A 22,217-nucleotide genomic window follows, 5' to 3' on the forward strand; every position below is an offset into this window, starting at 1 on the left:
TATGCAGCCGATATGAGCCTCCTACTTGCTAATACTGACGGTTGTGAGATGGTGAGATTGATATCACGGACATGTTCACTGCATGCTTTCTCAGATGTATTTATACTCGTACCGCACATTACATCACAGTTTCTGGAAATATCCCAGTGGTTTTGAGTAGAATAATATAATGGTATATGTAGCCTAGTCGTCAGAGGTAAAACCTGACTGGTCAAATAAAGAACAATATATCATCGTTGATATGGTAAATATGATAATATCATTTTTTTAGAAGGACATTCCTATTCTAAAATATAGTATCCTTTATGATGTTACGTTTTCTCGCTGCTTTTCTCAACGTAGATATAGTGTTTGTGGTATTCACTACTAAAGCGAGCAAATCACGTTATCTCAATGCATTTCTCTAGGTAAGTATAGTGCATGTAACATCCTTATAGTCGCTCTCAATGAACATAGATGACAACATCTCTTGTAATAGCCTTCACTTATATCCCGGGTACCAACTATGTGCCTATTTGTTGTCAATTGTCAGTTGAGGAGGCCCCATATTTGTTAATTGTGAAGGAAACCGGGCTGTGAGAACTGAAACTTCATGTTTAATGAATGACGGTTACACGTATTGCACGTACTCGCCTTTGATCGTAGATCATGCATATGTCAAATCAATACGTCCGAATGGTTAAAATCCACAAACAAGCATAATATGATATGAAAATATATGGCTAACTCTAAGATGCTTCGCTTAAAGATCAAAGGCGCCAATGGTACTTTATCAGATGACAAAAGGACACATTTTACATTACGTCACAATGTATTGACGTCACTACGCCATTCTAGTCTGCCTCCTCGTAATCAAACGTACACCTGGTAGCTGACGTAACGATAAATGTCATTTGACGTCCACTTGGCTAACATCGCCGATGGAATCAAAACGTTTAACTTGTTCAGCGACAAATTGTTTCAGCTCGACTCGACATCGACACGGCAACGGTTGCTACCAAAGCCTTGTCCCACAATGCATCCGTGGAACGTCGCGTGACTGATCAGTTTCATCTGAATGAACTGATCTAATCTTATATTGGAAGTGTAAATGTTACATTAATATTGACCCATATGGTTTACGATAATCTCAAATGATGTTAAAATACTATGTAGAAGATAGTTCACCCAAACGTAATCCGTCTTCAAATTGTTCATCAGTTGTTTTCTTGGTAACGTGCGTTTAACGTAGGCGGGCAGACACGTCAATAGAACAGCTAGTCAGTTTGCCTGCTTGCCCCGTTTTTCTGTTTGTTCTGCTTTGGATGAATCGTCGGTAAGTATTTGACGTCTCAGAAAAGGAATACAGTTTGCCCTACCCCATGTATAGTGTAATAAAGTGCAGTTTTGCCCCGAACTATCCTAACGTGAAAGCTCTTGGTCACAAGCGTCCTCGTACTCTCACTATAATGTTTCTTAAATAGGGGTTTCAATCTAGTGTACCGATACATTGTCTCCGTGTGTGAAGACGGGTGTAGCTGTTATATCTCTCAGTAAAATCAATCCTTACGTGACTATGTTCATAAAACTCATATTTTAGCAGTGGTAGACCCCCCTATATACGTCGATGTTGAATACATAAACAAATTCGCCAATATCTACATAATTATATGACAGACAGTTTTCGATTATCCAAAACATCCAATGTGTCATTTCGCCAGTAATGGAAATAGGTAACTGAGCATAACATAAAAAGACGACATTCAAGTGACCCATCTAAGGAATCGATTCCTGGCTGCCAGTTTCACTGCTCCGTCCATTCCTGGCTTACGTCCAATCAGTTCCAGGACTGTACAGAACCTACTGGTGGAGCACAACAGCCGACACCAACGGCCTGCAATACGTCCAGTTTTAAGGAAAGGCATGTCTTGCCTGGGGCACACAGTATCTGCGGTGAAGGATCCAAGCTTGGGATAGCGTTTGGTTCACTGACGCGTCGAGATTTCATCTTGACAGATCAGATGGCATGGCAAAGGTAGTGGCAGCGTCGTTATGGAAGCGGGTAGGGGGAGGAGGGGCATCACGCTTGGGTGGAAATGGAGCGACGTTTACGTTAGGCCCAGAATCAGCGATTGAATTTAGTTGAATTGGGACAAGTGTTGTTTCAGACATAGGACAACATCCCCAAGCATTCTTTAATCGCTTTGTGTCGTCTATCCGTCGTCGTTGTCAAACATGCATCAACGCCAGTGGTGGACAGATACGATACTGAATGTTTAATTGACTTTTGACACCACATCTCTTCAAGGACGTATAATGATGCCTAGTGTCAAATCGTACAAATGTCGATATAACAGTGAACAGTTAAACAGTGATTAAAGAAAACACTACAAAACATGTTATTATCATTTTGCATTACAGAATGGCATAACATCAAATAATGCATACTTACTATATTCCACTAGTATATAAAGAAGATGTAAAATATCGTTAGGCGTTTTATTCTGGGGCGGATCCAGGATTTTTTAGTAGCCCCCACCCCCTCCCCTCTAGATCCGCCACTGCTTATACGGTCTCAAGTATATGATGTATTGATCATTGAGCTAAGTATGAAAGCTAGTTCACGGACCCATCAACATACTCTGCATTAATGTATGAATAACCAACATGTCGGGGTAGAATTACCGCGTTTCATGTTCCTCTCACCGCCGTGAGCGATACCGTGTCCTAGATGCTTGTGATTCAGAAACTGAACCCGAATACGTTTTCAACTTATTGAAATGTTCACACTATATTACCTTCACTTAACTTTGGTCAGTATGGACATCCAGTACCATATGTTTCGTCGATGTCAAAATGTTTGTCACATTGGTTTACTGTTTTACCTTCCTATTATAATCACATTCATTCATGCTTTGCTCTAATGTGTTCTTGGTCATACGGTGAGTGAGTTTACTTTTACGCCGCACTCAGCAATATTCTAGCTACCCAGCTAACAACTTCCCATTGTCACCACGTTTTCACGATGTTGTGCTTTTGTTGCTACAACTATATTCTTTGTATTTACGTTGTCACAACGTTGTGACGTGACGTTGTACAGTGGCGTGATATTACCGTTGTGAGTAAGAATGGGAATTGCGTTACTGTGACTTCAGTATATTTATTGGATGGTAATCACAAAGTGTACTATAATAGGTAAAACATGCACTACATTTCTGCAGAAATTACAAATAATTCGATGTCAGTCTTGTGCTTACGAGTTTCCTGAAAGACACAGTTCACGTCACATCAGCGTTTCAGAAACAGAAATGTGGCGGCGGTCTGTCAAGAATCGAGTCTGAACCAGAGAATCTGATCAACAACAATCCAGTGATCCCGTTTATCGCCTCTTACGACAAACATGGATGATTGAAGATCAGTTCTAACCTGGATCTCCACGGTTGTGGGCAATGCAAAAAAGAGTTTCAAAACACCTAGGACGACAGTTACGAGCGCAATATCATATTGTATGTTTTATAATTGCGACGGGAATGAATGACCTTCCGACTTACATTTCAAAATCACTCCATTTCACACTTGTATGTCCGTGTGTATATGATAGTGTATATATCGGTTTGTGTTTAAGTATATGCGTATATACAAGTATGTATTGTATATTTATAATATATAACTCCGCCATATAGCTGGAATATTGCTGAGTGCGGCCTAAAACTAAACTCACTGACTAACTGTAATATAAAAAAAATAATAATAATAATGCCAGAGGATAAGATACTCAAAATTTACAATTTTATTATTGTCGGGTGATTTAGTTAACAAAAGGAACTCAAAAGTGTCTGATCACTAACAAATGCATAATATCAACCAACCCCTAACACATCGGCGTGAATTATCCGGAAAACACGAGTAGTAAACTAATTACCGAACCAATATCTGAGATTTAGGTATTAAAATGAAGTATTAAGCATACAACCCCTAACTGAAGCACCTTTACAGCCAGATATGTACAATTCATAGGGCGCCTCAGATGACAATGAATGCATGAGAAATTTCTATACTGAACAAACTAATCCCATTGTCGAATGAACATCAAAGTTACTTAAGCACGTTTAACGGTGAATGCGTTTTGAAAACATAAGCGATAACATACTAAAATCTAAGAATAAAAAGCTAGTGAAGAAAATTTACAATTAATAATCATGAAGGCTACTGAAAGCACCACAAAGGACGGCAGTCCAACGGCCGATCACCAAACAGAGATGACGGATTTCTGCAAGGATACGGTTTAAAAACTAGGTTAAAGCCTCGCGTACTTTCAAAGTGATGTTTCGGTACTTGAGTAATTAAGCATCCATAGTGTGTATATGTTTGCAATACTGTCTTTTATGTCATATAAAACCTTGCAAAACATCACTGAAGCTATATTCATATATATTTTGATGTTGACCTCTTTGCCATATGTATTTTATGTGAGACTTGAAATGGAATAAAAAAACAAACCAAAAAAAAGCACTAAAAAAGCATCCATTGCTACTCTATATGTTGTCTTCAGTTGGTGATATATACGTGACTACAGTTCACGGATCATCAACAAACACATCCCACATTAAGGGAGTGTATGACTGGGAACCACTCGCTGAACTATGTGATGTGTCACCATCATTGTTGTCTTCTGTACCCTGTGCCCCGGGAAAGTAATCCGCCAACACAGGTAGTACAGGGTTACTGTCATCATCTTCACTGCCATGTGGCCCAGGAAAGCAGTCGGCCAAAGCAGGAAGTGCAGGGTCACTGTTGTATTCTTCCTCTGCCTGTCCTTGATGTTGTCTTAGCTGTTGAGATCCTTCATCGTAATCTTCTTCCTCTGCCGGTACTTGTTGCTGCCCTTGCCGCTGAGATACTTCATTGTAATCTTCTTCCTTTACCGGTACTTGTTGCTGCCCTTGCCGTTGTGATACCTCATCGTAATCTTCTTCCTTTACCGGTACTTGTAGCTGCCCTTGCCGCTGAGATTCTACATCGTAATCTTCTTCCTTTACCGGTACTTGTTGCTGTCCTTGCTGCTGAGATACTTCATCATAATCATCTATATCCCAGTACCGATGCACTGGGTAGTACTCTCCTGTTTCCAGTTGCCCTGATCGCTCTGTATGTATCGACTCATTTCTTTGGTGATTCCTGAAAATATACACTCTTAGTACTGCAACAGGTTACCATTGATCACTAATAAAAGGTATCACACGGGTTGTTTGAAAATAGTGTTTACATTCAGAAATTAATATGTTTTGGAACTTGTGGTATTCCATACGTTTTAGTGCAAACTCCCATTCATAATCCCAACAGATTTGTCAAGCATGCAAATAACTTTTTGTATGTAAGTTGTTTTTATCATTATCATATTGATAAAAATACATTTTGTCTGAGATACCATGACAGATTACGATCATAGTTCCAGAGTGCACATGCATTTGTCTTAGGAATGCTAAATAAGAGATCTTATTCTACGATGTAACAATAATGTGATAAATTTAACATACTTTTTTTAATAAATAGATTTATACCAACCTTTCTGTAGTTTGGCGACGACGACGAAGATGAAACACAAATATACAAACAGTACAAACTATAAGAATTACACATCCTGTCGATAGTCCTAGTCCCACAACATGCACGGTGCTTCCTGAAACATATCAATTATAACTTAATTGTAGCAGGCTGTGGAATCATTCAAATTCTGACCCAGCATGGGGTGAGGTATGTAACGTATTTTCGATCTAATTATTCCTGAACAAGTACTGTCTATTCAGTATCATTAATACTGAGATACGGCCAAATACTAATAACTCAGGAAGGTAGGGACATTGCTTTTTTGTTTAGTCGTTGACCTAATTAAACGTTTACCTTGAATACATATCCCAGTGCTTGGATGGCAGACACCTCCCGGACAGTTTATGCAGGGTAGTTGACAGGATTGTCCATATTGTCCTTGGATACATCCATTGTCGCAAGACCCGTTGTTTCGGTAGCAGGTGTAATTAAAACAGGTTCCCGGGCAAGGCTTACAGTCGTCTCCATAGTAACCAGACATGCATCCTTCAACACAGGCACCCGTCTCATTGCAACCCAAACAGTTTGGGTTACACTTAATAGGTGAGGAACAGTATGGACCAGACCAGTCATCTGCACAACCATTTATACAATCTCCACTATATCTTTGACATTCAGATATGCACGAGGTGGAACTGTTACTTGTCAAAGAGTCATTAGTGATAGTGGAAGGATAAGACAAACAATATTTGTGGCATCTTAAAGAGCATGTACGTCCATAAAATCCAGGTGCGCATGTCTGTACACAATCAGTTGTTGAACAATGTTCACATGAGTATTCACAGTCCAGGCCATGATATGGATTATGACACACATCACATCTGCCTGTTATCCTGTTACATTGTCGACATCTGGGTGAACAATTCTTGCAGTTGAACCCATAGTATTGGTCATGGCATCCAGAAACACAAGATGTTGTCAGATAGCAGAACGTTCCATCACATCCTTGAGGACATTTTGTGCACCTTTTCGTCGGAAGTGTGCACGGGATATTGCATCGAGTACCATAGAAACCAGGTACACAGCCGTCAGAACAACTATAAGTGCCCCTCAGTGTCTGACTACATTTACTGTTGATGCATTGTTTGCTGCAACGGGACTTGCATTTTAGGCCAAAATACCCTGAAAAGCAATCTGTACTGCAGTATTGTGTTGTACTTGAGCAGTTTGAGCAGTGTTGGTCCTCCGTGCACTTATCCGCTGTAAATGAAGATAGGTTCATTGTAGAAAGTAATTTCGTATGTTTGACTATACTTTCAAATAGTAATTACAATTTTAGATAAATATTCATATTAATGACTGTTTTAAACCCCAGCGCTCGAGGTTATCTCTAATATCATACACATCCATTAAATCTCTAAGACAGTTTCCCAATTCAGTTCTGTTACTCGAACAAAAGGGCTGGTCCTTCTGTCGAGATTAGATTATGACGGCATTAGGTTTCTACCTGAACTTCAACATTGACGACCGTTCAGTATACAAGAACGACAAATATGTAAACCTATGATATCCCAAGAATTATACTCAGCTAATATTTTTTCAGAACAACTGACTATCGCTTTGGACAAAATGTGACGTGGGATAAAATGTTAAGAAATCCGAACATTCTTAGTAAATACTGGATCAGCAAATAATTTACACTCAAGAAAGACAACAGTCACGTGCACAAACGTCGCCAGTGAAACACTGAATTGCATTGCTACCAAAAGAATGTTATTCACTGGAACCACAAAATGTCTTCCGGCTTTACTATATATGTCAATGTTTTTGTTTATCTACAGCAAAATATCAAATGAACATACACGTTACCTTGTGTTGACATAAGCGTCAGCGCTACACTCAGTATAGCCTGAATGGCATCGCTGTCCTGAAATCATCATAATACTGCATTTATTCTGATTTCAATTATCAGATAAATGAGAATGTCATTAATGGGTGAGTGATGGGTATTGTTCAAATACAAACGTACCTGTCCACTGAAATAAGTTTCAGCTGTGTGAGCAAATGGGAAATGTAACGACAATCGAACTGAAGTTTCTGGTGTTGCTTGCGACACTAAGCTGGGGCACAACTACATGAACGTCATGGTTTCAGTGTGGTTTCAACTTCCAAGGTTGGAAAATACAGCCAATAAGTGCCTCATGCATACTAATACAAACGGTTGTGAAATGATGACGTTGATATCACGGACATGCTCTCTACATGCATACCAAGATGTATTTATATTCGTGCGGCACATTGCATCGCAGTTTCTGGAAATAGTTCACAGTGGTTTTGAGTATCATAATTGTACAAGGGTATATGTAGCCCAGTCGTCAGAGGAAAACCTGATTTACATTTTTATAGTAGAGGTTCGTTTCCGTTAAATATGAGAAAACTAATTGAACATAAGCTATTATCAGAAGTGTTGAGGAGGATAATCTAATATATAAACATGTGCGTTAAAGACAAATGTATGAAGTCAGGTTTAACAGTATCCCTATATCTGTGACATGTCCGCTTGATGGGTGACGAAAGCTCGAGGTGACGCAGGTCTCGGGTGTTTACATCTGTACTGATCCCTCGAGGACGGGACATGGTGCAGACAAACGTAGAAACAATCAGGGTGAATCGAGGCTGTACACCAAAAGTCACCGTGTTCTTTAATCCGATTGGTTAAAATAAACATGATCGAATGATATTCGATTCCTGGCAATTGCAAGACTATTCACTGTATATTGACACGTACAAATATCGCACACAATTGTTTTGTTGCGTCGGCAGCAGCGGTGACGTCATTCAAATCATATTGTGTCGGAAACGTTTTATGATTCACTATCATTGTTTTCGATAATATAATCAATTCATATTCGATTTAAAAATATTGTGATGACAGGATATCAAACTCTAACTATATTTATACGAGAATTGTTTAAAAATGCATAAAGCATGTCATGTCTTAATTTGGACAAATCTTACACCCATATTCTAATATATAGTACGTACTAGTTCCATATATAAAAAGCTATCTTTTTTGCATCTTCCATTGCATACGTATGAAGAGAATTAGCTACATAATCAAAAATAAATAAAATTCCTATCCTAAACAAAATATTCAGGTGTTGTGAAATGTTATTTTTCATTTACGTTAAATTGATGCCAAACAGGTGCGCGTGTTGCTCATGAAAAGGTACACAGTCAAACTGTCTAATTTGAAAAAACAGTCATTTTATGTTTTGTCTAAAGAGTGTTAATTCTGACAAAGAAGCCGAGAGTTTCACACAATTTATGGAAATTAGTTGAGATATATACTAATCAGCATACCAATGTCGTCTTTTTCCGACGTCGCAAAATGCATTAAACAAGCAATGACGTCAACTAAAATGTTGTATTATTTTCAGCAATTTCATTACATTTGAAGATATGGCTAGTATTCTGGTAATAACGATGCAAAATTAGTCAAAATACATCTACACAAACAGGAGAATATGGGAATCTAAGAACTGACTTATATATAGGATAGGGCCATCCAAATCGCTATTACATGCTTTCACATGTAGTACGTTGTCATCTTTTCTTATAAATTGTGAAACTACCAAAGCGTATCCGCTCACATTGGGGAACTTTGAATTGGAATAGTTTAGTTCACCGTTAACAAAAAATAACGAAAATATAGCGTCAGTATCCACAACAAATACGCTCCATATGATCTGAGTTACATTGACCTAGTGTTAAGCATAACGGAGTTATGCCCCCGTATCATTATACGTGTATGACCTCTCTGTCGTCGTTTGACGTCGTAGAAGAAAATCCATTTTTTGACATTTATTGCGAGCCATTTTTAATGTTGAGCGTATAATGTTATGCATAAGCACATAAATCCATTTCATATACACTTATGTCGTTCAGATATCAGGCTGTATTTTCTTCGCTCACACTTTCCGTAAAGATGCGAAAATAAAAAAATCGTAGCACAGTGCTTTTATCGGTGCGCGATAAAAAGCGGAGAAATTTACTGTTTTTTAACGCATAACAAAAATTTGGACAACATTTAGCAGTGTCTATTTCTCAAACCGCCGAGGTAGTTGCACTTATATTTATACCAACGGATAGGAAATTTAATATTCTACATTTCTGTGCAATTTTATAGCCGTACGTAGATCCAGGACCACGCGAGCGCAAATCTCGCACAACGTTCACTTTTCAAACCGTATGAAAATGTGCGCCTGAAAAAAACCTCGACATCAAGGGGGTTAAGAGACAACCGCCATAAGCTGGACTATTGTTGAGTGCGGCGTTAGACAACAACAACAACAACAACAAGATATTTAAGGGACACGGAAGTCTTTTGAAGATCCTCACCATTATGTTATATGTGAAGTGCTTGTTGGAGTTTAGGTGAGTAAAATCATTATAATCAACGTTATCCACAACATAATTTTTTTTTTATAATGAGCGTTTCCCACTGCCTGATCCGTTGAGTCCTTCTTTTTGCAAGAGCAAGAGGTACGTAAGTCCCATACACTTTCAAAGTCAATTTCGCTCAACCATACCTTTTAATCGTAGTATTTTTGTGATTTTAATTTCGGCTAAATCTTCCTACCATCGCCAGCGGCTGAAGGGATGTTGTAAATCCAGCTAGGTTCCATGCAGGTAGCAAAAGTAACGTAAGTCCCCATGGTTCCTAGTATGGCGACCTACCTTCAGTTGTTGGCGATCTATAGCCCGTGTTTTATATTGTATTGTCTTCTTTAATTAAAATCCTTTAGTTTTACATGCTAGTTTTATGTTCATATCTGTGATACTCTAGTATTTCTACTGTCCATCGTCGACAGGTTTTACTCTCCAAAATGTTTTCTTTTTTATTGTTTATATTGTTTTCGTCACGATATGGCTGAGCTATTGCCGATGTGACGTTAAATGTTAACTCACTCACTTACTCTTTTTGCAAGATGCTTGGTATCGTAATGTCGAGGACACTTGTATCGCGGGTTTAGTATCCAGTATTGATGAGGCCGGTAGGTTATGTTTTCGCTTCTCTGCTTCTTCTTTTGTTGGATATGAGTGTAGCATACAGGGTATATCACGGTTCCACGTTCTCTAAATGACTTGAATGTTGGACTTTACGTAGTTGGTGGCAATCTTTATATGTAAACAAGTAACTATCACTGTAGATCACTAACGCTGTTGTGAAGTTGTCCATCGATGACTCGGTAAAACAATAGTGACGATGCAGAGATTCCAAACCTGGGCTGTCCACTGTTGGTACCAAAAAGCATGACTGTGACGACTCAGTTAATGCGACCCTGCATGTGGCGGTCATCGTAGAGGTACACGTCTAGGTCCTAAATCAATACACTATAATGTGGCGGTCATCGTAGAGGTACACGTCTTGGTCCTAAATCAATACACTATAATGTGGCGGTCATCGTAGAGGTACACGTCTAGGTCCTAAATCAGTACACTATAATGTGGCGGTCATCGTAGAGGTACACGTCTAGGTCCTAAATCAATACACTATAATGTGAGGGGATAGAGAGGGGATATTAGGAATTATTAGTCTTTGTCTTCGTCATCATCTGGTCCAAATAGAAGGCATGTGGCCATATCTGCTTGTACGCTGCCGATCAGATAGTAAATTCGAACTGTTTTGTTTCTTAGCATCCAACATCACTAGACCAGATATACATTATTAGAAACAAGCCTCTCACGAGTTGGTTCTTGTTCCACGCATCAATGAGAGCAGTACTGAGTGTTGTGCGTACGTTTGGACGTTGATGTATTAGTCTTGAGTCGGCCCATGTTCTTCCACGTATCAGTGCCCACCAGAAAAGTCCCAGATGTGATCTGAAAGAAATCTGAATGAGGGAGCGGTATTGCGTGGTAGGGGTGTTTCGCTTTTGGAGGAACAAGGTCACAATCCTGGCATACGAGCTTTATCATCATGAAAGATGAAACAATGACACGAACAACGAGCAATAGCACGATAACTATTGGGGTTTCAATAATGCCTACATGAGTAATATGGGGCGTAGTTCAGTTCATTGTGATACCAAACTACTCCCAACACAATCATGCTGCACAACGTCAATGACCACAAAACAATGTCTCCAGACTCTGTTCGTTTAGCCATGAATATCGGTATTGAACCCTGTCTCGCCACAACACATGATGAACGTTAATTATTCCAGCAGTGGCGTGCCATCATTACTGACACATTTGATTCAATTGACGTGCAGTAAGCTGTGGGGTAATACTTGGACCTCCTGCGCACACATGTCATATGTTGTACATGATCAGGTGTAAGAGGCGACTAACGGGATCGGGTGGTCAGGCTCGCTGACTGGGTTGACACATGTCATCGGTTCCCAATTGCGTAGATCGATGTTCATGCTGTTGATCCCTGGATTGTCTGGTCCAGATCCGATTATTTACAGACCGCTGCCATATAACTGGAATATTGCTGAGTGCAGCGTAAAACTCAACTCACTCACTCACACATGATCAAGTACCTTCTGGGCATAACCTATCAAAGCAGTTACCTATTGCAACCGGACCCTTATCTGTGTTTAGTGAATGTTGATAACCGACTTCTCTCGATGATCGTTCTGTTAACCGGTTCTGATACAAAACTTACATAAAAATTCATCTTGATGACTTTGTATTGTAATTTGGTATTTGTAATACTACTTTACATGTAATTTCTTAAATCTTTAACTTAAATACTAAAATATAATATGTAGCTGAACAGAAAATCACTTTATCCTTTAATTGTAACATTGAGGGTTGTTTTAACAAAAAACATGTCTGATTGGTTTTAAGCAGATTTATCATTGTTGCTTATAACTGATTACGACCCGTGAAGATCCGGGTTGGAATCGGTTTGTTGTTTCTCGTCGACCTCAGTTCTATCCCATATCGGAGCAGACATAATCTTCGACAACCCATGTTTGTCGTAAGAAGCGGGTGGTGGACGAACAAAGGAAATAAGCAAAGTATCCCATCAGTGGACAGTGGAACCCTCCCGAGCCATACTGACATGCCACAAGAAAATCAACCTCCTATCATAAATAAAGTCCAAATATTTTGGAATGTATTAAACAAACTAAACTATATACAATCACGCGCTCACGCACTCACATGCATGCATGCATGCATACATACATACATACATACATACATACATACATACATACATACATACATACATACATACATACATACATACATACATACATACATACATACATACATACATACATACATACATACATACATACATACATACATACATACATACATACATACATACATGCATGAATACGAACACACTCATTCATTCATTCATTCACGTACACAAACTCACTCACTTACTCATGCCCGTCCACTCCACAAACCCACAAAACCCACCCACCCACCCACTCGCTCGCTCTCACATCACCGTCCCCGATAGCCAAATGAACAAAGCAATGGTCATCGTGTGGTGTGACAGCATGATGCTGTGTTTCCGTCCAGCCCAGAACTATAGCTACTGAATGGTGTTTCACAAACATGGTTCGGTTATATTTGCACACTGCACTCTAGCCGTGGACTCGAACTCTCATTGTGGGAGGGTTGTTGTATTTCAACACATGTACAACTGTTTGTATACATGTAAAACTGTTCACCTTCTCATACAGAACCGTGTGCCATGGAGCTGACGCCTGCTTATGTAGATATAAGAGCATGCCGTTCACAGAATAGTATTCATTATTAATACCACCGCGTGTTTCATACAGATACAATATCTGTCCAGCACAATAATGCACATAACTATATAACACATTAATAGCAGCTTTCTCCTGGCTATACTATCTGCCCTTGTAGCCGAACAGCGTGTGGCTTTACATCTGAAAGTACTAGCAACTGAATATTTCAATATGTATTGAGCATGGAAAGCAATTCTAGACACAAACATTTTTCACCACACATGAAAATTGAAGCTTGTGCTAGCTGAAGCACACAAAAAACTCCATTGCTATTAAATTCGTTTTTATTTCCTGAAATAACAACATGCATTTACGAATCGAAAATAGGTTTACATTTGCATTTCAATTAAATTCAAAAATGAAATCACAGTTGAATAAATGTTTTTCTTTTCGATGATTTATCTCAAATGGGGACAAGGTTACGACTTTGCAGTAGTGAGGAAAACATGTTTTGAGGTTGATAAGATATCCGGCTTTCTCATATTAAAGATAATAAAACGCAGCCTGTCCAAGTTCATAGTGACACGGCAAACTACGTAGTTTACATTGTCGAATGTCGATAACACCTGCAGCACCTCTTCGTCCATGACTACACAGGAGTGACTTGATAGCCATATAAAGGAATGACAGTTGCCGTGTGTGTTCTCCACAGTTCTCTGCTTTATTGTATTGGTAGGGGAAATAGGTACATGTATTTGTAGTAGAAATAGGTACTTGTATTGTAGGGGAAATAGGTACTTGTATTGGTAGTGGAAGTCAATACTTGTATTGGTGGGGGAAATAGGTACTTGTATTGGTAGGGGAAATAGGTACTTGTATTGGTAGGGAAATAGGTACTTGTGTAGGTAGTGGAAAGAGGTACCTGTATTGGTAGTAGAAATAGGTACTTGTATTGGTAGGGGAAATAGGTACTTGTATAGGTAGTGGAAATAGGTACTTGTATAGGTAGTGGAAATAGGTACTTGTATTGGTAGTAGAGATAGGTACTTGTATTGGTTGGTAAATAGGTACTTGGTCTTGTAGGGGAAATAGTTACCTGTATTGGTAGTGGAAATAGGTACTTGTATCGGTAGGTTATTTGTATTGGTAGGGGGAATAGATACCTGTATTGGTAGTAGAAATAGGTACTTGTATCGGTAGTGGAAGTAAATACTTGTATCGGTAGGGAAATAGGTACTTATATTGGTAGGGGAAATAGGTACTTGTATTGGTAGGGGAAATAGGTACTTGTATTGGTAGGGAAATAGGTACTTGTGTAGGTAGTGGAAAGAGGTACCTGTATTGGTAGTAGAAATAGGTACTTGTATTGGTAGGGGAAATAGGTACTTGTATAGGTAGTGGAAATAGGTACTTGTATAGGTAGTGGAAATAGGTACGTGTATTGGTAGTAGAGATAGGTACTTGTATTGGTTGGTAAATAGGTACTTGGTCTTGTAGGGGAAATAGTTACCTGTTTGGTAGTGGAAATAGGTACTTGTATCGGTAGGGGAAATAGGTATTTGTATTGGTAGGGGGAATAGATACCTGTATTGGTAGTAGAAATAGGTACTTGTATTGTAGGGGAAATAGGTACTTGTATCGGTAGTGGAAGTAAATACTTGTATTGTCGGGGAAATAGGTACTTATATTGGTAGGGGAAATAGGTACTTGTATTGGTAGGGGAAATAGGTACTTGTATTGGTAGGGAAATAGGTATTTGTATAAGTAGTGGAAATAGGTACCTGTATTGTTTGTAGAAATAGGTACTTGTATTGGTAGAGGAAATAGGTACTTGTATAGGTAGTGGAAAGAGGTACTTGTATCGGTAGGGGAAATAGGTATTTGTATTGGTAGGGGAAATAGGTATTTGTATTGGTAGGGGAAATAGGTACTTGTACTGGTTGAGGAAATAGGTACCTGTATTGGTAGTGGAAATAGGTACTTGTATCGGTAGTGGAAATAGGTACTTGTATCGGTAGGGGAAATAGGTATTTGTATTGGTAGGGGAAATAGGTATTTGTATTGGTAGGGGAAATAGGTACGTGTATAGGTAGTGGAAATTGGTACTTGTATTGGAGGGGGAAATAGGTACTTGCATTGGTAGGGGAAAATAGGTACTTGTATTGGTAGTGGAAGTCAATACTTGTATCGGTAGGGAAATAGGTACTTATATTGGTAGGGGAAATAGGTACTTGTATTGGTAGGGGAAATAGGTACTTGTATTGGTAGGGAAATAGGTACTTGTGTAGGTAGTGGAAAGAGGTACCTGTATTGGTAGTAGAAATAGGTACTTGTATTGGTAGGGGAAATAGGTACTTGTATAGGTAGTGGAAATAGGTACTTGTATAGGTAGTGGAAATAGGTACGTGTATTGGTAGTAGAGATAGGTACTTGTATTGGTTGGTAAATAGGTACTTGGTCTTGTAGGGGAAATAGTTACCTGTTTTGGTAGTGGAAATAGGTACTTGTATCGGTAGGGGAAATAGGTATTTGTATTGGTAGGGGGAATAGATACCTGTATTGGTAGTAGAAATAGGTACTTGTATTGTAGGGGAAATAGGTACTTGTATCGGTAGTGGAAGTAAATACTTGTATAGTCGGGGAAATAGGTACTTATATTGGTAGGGGAAATAGGTACTTGTATTGGTAGGGGAAATAGGTACTTGTATTGGTAGGGAAATAGGTATTTGTATAAGTAGTGGAAATAGGTACCTGTATTGTTTGTAGAAATAGGTACTTGTATTGGTAGAGGAAATAGGTACTTGTATAGATAGTGGAAAGAGGTACTTGTATTGGCAGCGTAAATAGGTACTTGTACTGGTTGGGGAAATAGGTACCTGTATTGGTAGTGGAAATAGGTACTTGTATCGGTAGTGGAAATAGGTACTTGTATCGGTAGGGGAAATAGGTATTTGTATTGGTAGGGGAAATAGGTATTTGTATTGGTAGGGGAAATAGGTACTTGTATAGGTAGTGGAAATTGGTACTTGTATTGGAGGCGGAAATAGGTACTTGCATTGGTAGGGGAAAATAGGTACTTGTATTGGTAGGGGGAAGTAGGTACACGTGGGCAACCTCATCGGAAGAGCAGCCGCGTGGTGCACATGATCAATTTCTCTCTAAATAAAGTTTAAGATATAAATTGTCTTTTGGGCGAGAGGCTGGTCAAGGGTCTGTCAAGCGTCCATGTAATAACATAATCAGCCTCGATTATCTGCCAAAACAGATTGATACAACTGGGAAATTACATGGATGGATAAAAGTCGGTGAGAACGTGTAACGTGTAAGCATGTCCTGCCCCACCTGTAACACCCGCTATTCACACAATTCACATCAAAAGTATTTCTGGTCTGACACTGCTCGTGAGACTACAGCCTGTAAGTAAACCGGACAATCAAGTGAATAATTTTCCAGAAATTGCATGACTCACTAGTGCATTTATTTGTTTTGTAAAAACGAAATATTAATTTCTAATCACGTGGAAACTCCTCTGTTCACATGTGAACAAAACTAAGTACGTTGCAAAAGCTGAAGGACGAGTATTCAACTAAATATCACATCTTTCCTGTCGGTACTATGTTTCTGTTTCTCTTTCCGGAAATATTCACAACCAGTTTCTCTGTGTAAAGATGTTTTCAAGCAAGTGCTCACGATCTGTAAGGAGATTTACATTTCTTTACACATTAATACACGAGAGACGGAATACGTGAGTTCCTCCAACATTGACGTTCTTTCATATGGGGTCAAAACTCAAGATGACATGCGTTATGTCCATGTTTGTCGTGTTGAAAATTATTTCCGTGTTCGTATAACAATGGTGATTGTACTGAACTGTGACAATGCTGTGAACTTCATGCAAAGCAATGAGCATTGGCGGATCCAGAGGGGGGGTTCAGGGGGTTCGAACCCCCCCCTTTTTGAAAATGACTTCAAACCACATTGAAGATTTTTTTTTGCGTTGGTGGAGCCGATGGGGCGTTGAAGGGGTTCGGGACATATATACCTAGCCCCCCCCCCCCCCCTCCCTTTCAAACTTCCTGGATCCGCCCATGATGTGTTATGTCGTTGTGGGGTTTCACAGATGCAAAATTGGAATCTCGCAGTTGGAATCAAGGGAACTACACGCTGTAGTGAGAATAATCCCGTTTCATGTATTGATACATTTTCTGGACATATTTCTGACTCTTATTCAGGGTGGCGGCACTTGTTTGTTTTGCTGCACACACAGTTCTGATAAAGGTGCCCCATGTGACGAATAACCTAATTGTAGGCGAAACGTCCCAAGCCAGGTATATTTGCAATCACATGCAGAAGATCAGTACCAGAGTACGGTATAATGGTGTGATACTGAAGCGAGAGGAGGTAATGTATAGATCACCTAGACTACTTATGCTTACACATGTTGAATGTACATAGAGTAAGTATGGTTCAGGATGAAAACACATGACCTCTTCACCTATTCCTCTATGACTCCAGGGCGGTGGGGTGGCCTAATGGTTAAAGCGTCAGCTCGTCAAGCTCGAAAACTTTCAACATTGTCTCACGCTTGAGACCTTGATTTGACTCCCCACATGGGTACTCACTCATCTTGTCACTCCATTTCAACACATGCAAAACAAACATTTCTATTGAATGGCCATGCTAGCCTGACAAAAAGTTGTCCTTGATAAGTTTTACAGATTAAGATCAAACATGCAGCAGAGAGGTTCGGGTGATCCTGGCACAGTCTGGCTGGTAAGGTTCATCATCCACCCTTGCCCCCTCCACACGCACCCCAGACAGCAACAGCGAATGGGACTTCTCCCAGGAAATGCTGCCTAGTCGAACGCCCCAAGAACCTTCTGGAGAATACGTAAGCTCCCCAACACTGCAGCCTTCTGAATTATTATCATTATTAGTTTATAGCCATGCGTTGTGCATTGTGTCGGACCATTTGATTCCGAAAGAACTTGCTTATATGGCTTCTTTTGATGAAGGTTTTAGAAAGTCATGCAGCATTATACGTATTTCATTTTTTTTTTGCACTTCATCATGCATGTTGTGTTGATGATGATTGTAAATTCATTTTCATTTCCACGAGACAAGGACACTCTTTCGGTATTTGAATGATGAATAGAAAATGACAGTTCTACGCCAGTTTGACCTCATTATCGATGGAGCCGAGCTAATTATAGAAACACGACATTACAAGGTGTGGTGCAATACACCAGGCTATTGTTAGACATGAAATTCCCCCAGTCTAAAGATAGCGAGAGCTGGCATGTGACTATGATTAGGGAGACGACTTGTAATCCAGCATTTATCCATAATTAATTGGTTAATGACCATAGACAAGGAAGGAGACAGAGCTTGTTTGTAAAGCAAAATAACGATACAGTGAGATTGTCATAGACCGTACTTGATTGTATGTATGTAAACAGGACAACTGACTCGCAAGTTGTTGGAGGCAGTACTTAACATATTAAAAGAGATATCAACGTATGGACTGTTATATTTCAGTGTACAATAAATGGGAAAGTCTATACATAGATCAACGTCATACATCTTTTCATACCAAGTATGTAGTAAATTGAATGCAACGGTGAGAGGAACTAGCTCACACATATAGCGAGACGAGGTAGAGTCACCTGTGTAAACGAACCGTTATAGACCTTACACAACAGTACTGCTCGTACAGTGAGATCGACACCAGGTGATGCAGTCGGCCAGTCATAGCCTGTGTAAACTGATCGCTTCTGAATGAGACATGGTTTCTTATTAAAACATATGCAGTTTATTTTTATGTCATTTGTATTCTCACCATGCCCGCTGAAGGATGGAAAGAGTATTTGTCCAGCATTTACTTTAATCCCAAACACGCAGCCTCCTTCTCGGTTCAACTAAGCTATGTCACATGGTGGAAAAGGAAGGAAAATTTGATATCAGCTTACATCACATCAGGAAGTGGCTCGCTTCTCAAGATGCCTATTCGCTTCATTGACCTTTTAGATACAAGTTCAAGCGGAACAAATTGATCTCAACTTGTTTGAACAATCGGTGGGATATTGACTTGGCCGATGTATCTAATATAGCTTCTGACAATGACAGTGTGAAATACTCATTGATAACTATCAATGTATTCACATGATTTCTGTGGGCGGAACCCCATAAAAATAAAACACCAGGCACCATCATTAAGGCTATGAAGAACATATTTTCTCGTGCTACTCTTCCACAGCTCATACGATCTAACAAAGGCCGTGGATTTGATAACAAGAAAGTGAGATCATATTTAGCAAACAAGGGTATTACCTACAATGTCACTCTCTTATACCGAGAGAGTAATTCGAACCCTTAAGGCGAGTATGTACAGGTACTTTACTTACCAACAATCGTACCATTATATTGATGTTTTGCAAGACTTGGTGAAAGATTATAACCAGAGACCTCACAGATCGCTGAATCAACGTTCACCCATTGATATTAACGCAAACAATGAATCTGTTGTTTGGAAAGAACAGTACATTAAGCCACTGATCAAACAAGGCAAGCCCCAAGCAGAGAAGATGAATGAAACCAGAAGGAAAGCCTTTAAATTCAAAGTAGGGGATCAGGTGCTACTGTCACATTTGACACATGTCTTTCAACGTGACTATCAGGAGAAATTGACGGAGGAAATCTTTATTGTTACTATACTACGATACTAGAGGGATGGAATACCAGTCTATAAAGTCAAGGCCATGGCCGAGGATCCAATCACAGGTACTTTTTATGCGAATGAACTTCAGAAAGTCTATAAGTCTGCAGACACCATGTGGAACGTCTTGAAGAAGAGAAAGAGAGCTGGTAGATAAGAGGTGTATGTTAAATGGATGGGTTATCCTAAGAAATTCAACAGCTGGATCCCAGAGCAGTACCTCCAGGGTATATAAATAAGGATAGATGTCATCCACTTCTCATTGGATACAGAACCACCATGGAAGCAACATGACCAGATTGTGAGAGACGGTTTTCAAGGAAAGATGTTATGCTGAGACACAGGAGACATAAGCACATTAATGATTATGAATCCACCGCCGCTGCATAACTCAATGTATAACCAACAGCAAAACCACAACCAAGTTACTGATAAAGAACATATCAAGTTTACCATCTCCTCCAATGCAGTTGTTGTGGGCCCTACTGGCAGGGTAAGTCTATGTTTATATGCAACCTTCTCATGAAGGGATGTATACAGCCAGCACCTAATCATTTTATCTGGTGCTATACCCAATGGCAGCCCCTGTACCAGGTGATCAGTGAACAGTTACACCATGTGAAGTTTGTGAAAGGAATTCCTTAAAATGTACTTGACGATACCTTCTTTGATGCCAGAAATAACAACATGATTGTGTTGGATGACATGATGTTTGAAGCTAAGGATGACAAACGCATTTTCTCAGCTATTTACTCGAACCTCTCATCACAAGGATGTCATTATCTTCCTACTGTTACAAAATCTGTTTCCACGAGGAAAAAGAGTCACATGACATAGCTCTGAATTCTCACTATGTGACTCTTTTCAATTCACCTGTGGATAGACTACAGGTCCAATTGTTTGCCAGACATATCTACCCCAATAATGTAGATAGGTTTATGTCAGTCTATGAGACAGATATGCAAAAGCTCTATGGCATTCTGACTGTTGATCGACGACCTGCCACTCTCGAATTAGAGAGATTACAAGCCTCGGCCTCAGGGATAATAAAAGACATAGCAAGTCCCCCACCAGAATCAAAACACATTGAGGCAGTGAGCACATTTATAACAGGGGAGCAACCTGAACCACCTAATCATTTGACTCCAGACACTGACAGAGATAACATCTCCAAGCTGGTTGAGGATACTGTGGTCTCAGAAGACGAAATAATGCCCTTCTGTGACGAGTGTAGTATTGTATTTGGAACAACCATGACTTTCAACGTCATGTGAGGACCTGGTGCCAGGAAAATTGTGGGGAGCCTATGCAGAACGAACTAAGGTGGGTGCAGCTGATGATACTAAGAATGATATCCTGCCTCCAGTAGAGACAGGTACTAAAGTTGATAGCGAGAGAGAGAAGTAAAAGGCCTTGAATACATGGGTGAACAAACTTTGAAAGCCTGTAAGGAGGACATCTGGAAAAAAAGGAGGACTTTGAGGATAAAGGAAAGAGTGAAAGATGGCTGAATTTTTTTTGAAGAAATGCTGGCAAACTACCTTTCTTAACAAACTAGCGATTGCCGTTCGTTATGCCAGCTATTTCGGATATGGACCCATCTTCAAGCCTATATTGAAGAAAATCACAGCCCTGGATCCAAACATGTACCCCTAAAGAAATGGATGCTAAAATCGCTCAGTGGATGAAACCTGTCGTGAATGATATTCTTTCTCATGAGGACTTGAGCCAGGGCTGAAGATTTAGTACTTGTTGACATGTCTGAGCATGATGATACAGATAATGATGAACTGTGAACTCTTCTACACAAATTTGCATCTATGTATTATATAAATATGTAGTATTGTAGTACTTGTATGCACACTGTATTTATGTGAATATATATAATTGTACACCATGTATACTCATGTACATATGTAATAAAGGATGTAAATAACAGTATATGGTTGATTTATATGTTCTGTCACCAATGAGCTTCACTTGATACAGAGAAACTTTGTTTCTCAAAGGATAAAACAAACTTGCAGAGTTAAGTCAACACCTTTTATTTCATGAATAACACAACATGAGAATCATCAGATGTTCAAAGCCAGCCTTCATATGCAATCTATTTATGCCCATGCAAGTATTTATTAACATGAAAACAGATACAGAGGCTTGTTTGGCTTTACACAGTCATTATGCCAGCATTTTTAAAATACAAAATGTATTCTACAAAATCAAACTATACATGAGCAAATATGACAATC

The 22,217-nt window shown here is 39.4% G+C and overlaps 1 protein-coding gene across 1 annotated transcript; it reads right to left on the minus strand.

Moving 5' to 3' along the window:
- Nucleotides 1–4,505: 4,505 nt before the first annotated feature.
- On the minus strand, nt 4,506–7,436 carry LOC124262496 (scavenger receptor class F member 1-like). Its single transcript, XM_046697003.1, has 4 exons — nt 7,396–7,436; nt 5,881–6,786; nt 5,545–5,659; nt 4,506–5,157 (listed from the first exon to the last, which is right to left on the minus strand). Exons 1-4 carry the CDS (start codon nt 7,406–7,408, stop codon nt 4,557–4,559), a joined length of 1,635 nt encoding a protein of 544 aa, XP_046552959.1. The 5' UTR covers nt 7,409–7,436; the 3' UTR covers nt 4,506–4,556.
- Between the last annotated feature and the right edge of the window lie 14,781 nt (nt 7,437–22,217).

This window comes from Haliotis rubra, unplaced genomic scaffold (assembly GCF_003918875.1).
Source record: "Haliotis rubra isolate DU_JTF1 unplaced genomic scaffold, ASM391887v1 Scf840, whole genome shotgun sequence".
NCBI classification, from domain to species: domain Eukaryota; kingdom Metazoa; phylum Mollusca; class Gastropoda; order Lepetellida; family Haliotidae; genus Haliotis; species Haliotis rubra.

Excerpts from the sequence above, each read along its gene's own strand:
- LOC124262496 (XM_046697003.1), bottom strand. Across the intron at positions 5,660-5,880 it reads CACTGGGATATGTATTCAAG|GAAGCACCGTGCATGTTGTG; the intron begins GTAAACGTTTAA and ends GATATGTTTCAG. Across the intron at positions 5,158-5,544 it reads CGTCGCCAAACTACAGAAAG|GAATCACCAAAGAAATGAGT; the intron begins GTTGGTATAAAT and ends GTATATTTTCAG.